Source organism: Balaenoptera musculus, chromosome 4, assembly GCF_009873245.2.
Source record: "Balaenoptera musculus isolate JJ_BM4_2016_0621 chromosome 4, mBalMus1.pri.v3, whole genome shotgun sequence".
NCBI lineage: Eukaryota > Metazoa > Chordata > Mammalia > Artiodactyla > Balaenopteridae > Balaenoptera > Balaenoptera musculus.
In genome coordinates, this window is record NC_045788.1 from 98,883,081 (window position 1) to 98,886,171 (window position 3,091).

Below are 3,091 nucleotides of genomic sequence, written 5' to 3' on the forward strand. Positions count from 1 at the left end.
ATTCAAAAATAAAAATAATAAGCCTAGTACATATTTATTTACATAATTATATTAGAACATACTGAAGGAAATGTTTATTGAATGGCCAAATGTGTTAGGTACCTTATTAAGTATTGGTGATATGATATCAGTTATATCATGTTTGATATCACAGGAAGAAGATAGGCCTTCACTTTATTATCCAACAGTTACAATTTACTATTTTTTTTTTAATGTTCCCCTTATCTGTACACTCTTCTCCTTTTAGAGTATTCTCCAGTTTCCGTTCTCCTCATCTAATATATGTATTATTGAAGTTAGTCTTCTTGCTTTAGGGCTCTTTCCAATCAGTTGCAAGATCAGGTTTCTGAAATATACAATCATATTACTCTGCTCCAAGGAGGCTTCAGTGTCTAATGGCTCTAAGATAAATTCAGGTTCTTTAAAGTGGCATTTAAGAGACAGTAACCTGACCCACTTCCCCCCTTTTCCCCACATTCACCAGCAGCTCTCCCCAATAGGTTTGTCTAATTTCTGACTCTGTTCCATGGTTCAGCTTCCACATCCCCCACTTCCAGTGCCACACTCCTTTCCATAAACATTGACTCTGGTTGTAACCATTCTTGTTTTCCTCCAAATATCATTTCCCCCCATTTTTAAGGCATATTTTACTTCTGATGCAACTTAACAGCTAAATACCCTAGGCTACAAGGATCTCCATTTTCTGAACTCCCAAGCATGTGGGGAAAAGGTAGTACTGATTCAAATTCTAGCTGAATCCTATGACCAGGATGAACTTGGGCAAGCTCCTCAATATTTCAAAGTATAAGATTTTCACTGATGAAAAGCTTGAAAAATCACATCTAATAAATTGGTAGGTAATATATATGAAAGGTCTAACTTAGCACCAAAGAGAGAGTAGGTTCTTAGTAAATTATTTTTCCTTCCATATTTGCACATGTAAGGATCCATAAATATTATTGTTTAGATATTTAAATTTTTACTATTTTTTGCCTCATTTTTGCTTGATCAGGGCCTGCAGCTTTTTGTTAATGCTATGCATATATCAGTAATTTACCTTGTAAATAGTCCAAGTTGGTGGTATTCCTGATAACAAGCAAGACAAGTAGTAATATCAGAGAGAAAAACCTTTATTTAAGAATATATTCAGGTATTGCACTGTCATATATGATGGTCAACCAATCAAACTATACGAAAATATGAAATCCATAGTGATGTCAATATAAATAGCACCACCTTCAAGTACATATTTATAAATCACAAATGTACAGATACTGTATTTCAGAGAACTTGAGAGAAAATTGACTAATACTAAAGAGGAAAATGTTGATTAGTGAATATATATTCTGTGTGATTTCATGTTCAAACATAATCTGTTGAACAAACTCAAAATTGAGAATCCGATGAAATAGTTTACTACTGTCACATGGTGTTGCTTAAGAGAAGACTAATATTTGAGAACTTGGGATATGGGGGAGTTGTAAGATTATGCCTTGGCATTCCAGAAATTTGCCAAAAATATTAAATGGAGTAGACCTTTATATGTATTGACTTCAATTCCTAGCATTTGTTGAATTTGTTGAAAATTGTAACTTATTATAGTCTGAAACATAGTTACTAGTGTATTACACCCTGACATAATTGTGACCTCAAGGGTAATTATTTAGTTCGTTCCTGATGGAACCAAATAGCTTAGATTTTGGAACGCATTTTACCATACTCTCTTCATTTGAACTTGTTTATTTGACTGACATATCATCATGTTTTAGTAATTTAATGTTATATATGATATGGCCATTTTCTATTTTCTCAGTATTCCTTCATTTTGAAAAAGGTTTAATGACATTAAAATCAGTTGTCTATATGGGATGATAATTTGTTTCATAATGTTATGAAGTCTTCTTCATAATTTTGTTCACAACATTTATTACTTCCTTATTTCTTAGACTATAAATAAAAGGGTTTAATAAGGGAATCACTAGAGTATAAAAAATGGCAACAGGTATATCTTTATCTTCTTCATTACCTGACTTTGGTAGAACATACATGAAAAGAAGAGAACCATAGAATAATGAGACAGAGAGAAAGTGGGATGCACAAGTAGATAAGGCTTTGCCTTTTCCCTCTTTGGATCTCATCTTGAAAATTGTGAAAAGTATGAAAAGGTAAGAGATTATTACTATAGTAATAGTGAAGATTAAAACTGACCCTGCAAAGATAAACAGCAACAATTCATTGATATAAGTATCCACACAGGAGAGCCTGTATAATGGAAGGACATCACAAAAAAAGTGTTTGATTTGATGAGATCCACAGAAAGTTAACCTGAACAGAAACCCTATTTGAATCGTGGCATGCAGGTTTCCGGCTATGTAGGCCCCTGTGATCATCTGAATGCAGAGTTTCTTTGACATCATGGTGTGGTACTGCAGTGGGTTGCAGATGGCCACATAGCGATCATAGGCCATTGCTCCTAGGAGAAAGCAATCTGCAGTTTCAGCAAGGCAGAGAAAATAAGATTGTGCCATGCATTCGTAGAGGGAAATCATTCTATCTTTAGAAAAGAAGTTCTCTAGCATCTTGGGGGTAATGGCACTGGAACAACAGGAATCCATCAGAGCGAGGTTACCCAGAAAGATGTACATTGGTGTGTGAAGACGACGCTCTGAAACTATCAGTGCCACCAGGCCAAGATTCCCCACCATGGTGATGAGATAGATGGTAAGGAACATCAGAAACAGAAAGGTCTTCAGCTCTGGGTGATCTGTAAATCCTATGAGGATAAATTCAGTTGTCAAGGAGTGGTTATCCTCAATCATATCCAACTTCTCTGTTGACACAGGAATTGTGGAGATATAAGATTTGAAATTAGAGTGCATATAATTTTCCTTTAAAATTTTTCTTTTTACAGGGAGTGGAGCTCTTCTTCAAGCTTCCCCTATTTCCTCTGGGATAGGAACACATACCTGTAGGGGACATTCATTTCTCTGTAATGCCAGCTTTTAAGATCTTGACTCTGAAACTCAGGATTCCCAAGAACATTTTGGTAATTCTAAGGAGGATGCTTATAGTGGAAAAGCCTTGTCTTTAT

The 3,091-nt window shown here is 35.1% G+C and overlaps 1 protein-coding gene across 1 annotated transcript; it reads right to left on the reverse strand.

The window, feature by feature from the left end:
- Positions 1-1,486: 1,486 nt before the first annotated feature.
- LOC118894035 (olfactory receptor 5K1-like) lies at positions 1,487-2,819 on the reverse strand. The gene is made up of 2 exons (XM_036849699.1): positions 1,901-2,819; positions 1,487-1,605 (listed from the first exon to the last, which is right to left on the reverse strand). Exons 1-2 carry the CDS (start codon positions 2,817-2,819, stop codon positions 1,487-1,489), a joined length of 1,038 nt encoding a protein of 345 aa, XP_036705594.1.
- Positions 2,820-3,091: the final 272 nt, after the last annotated feature.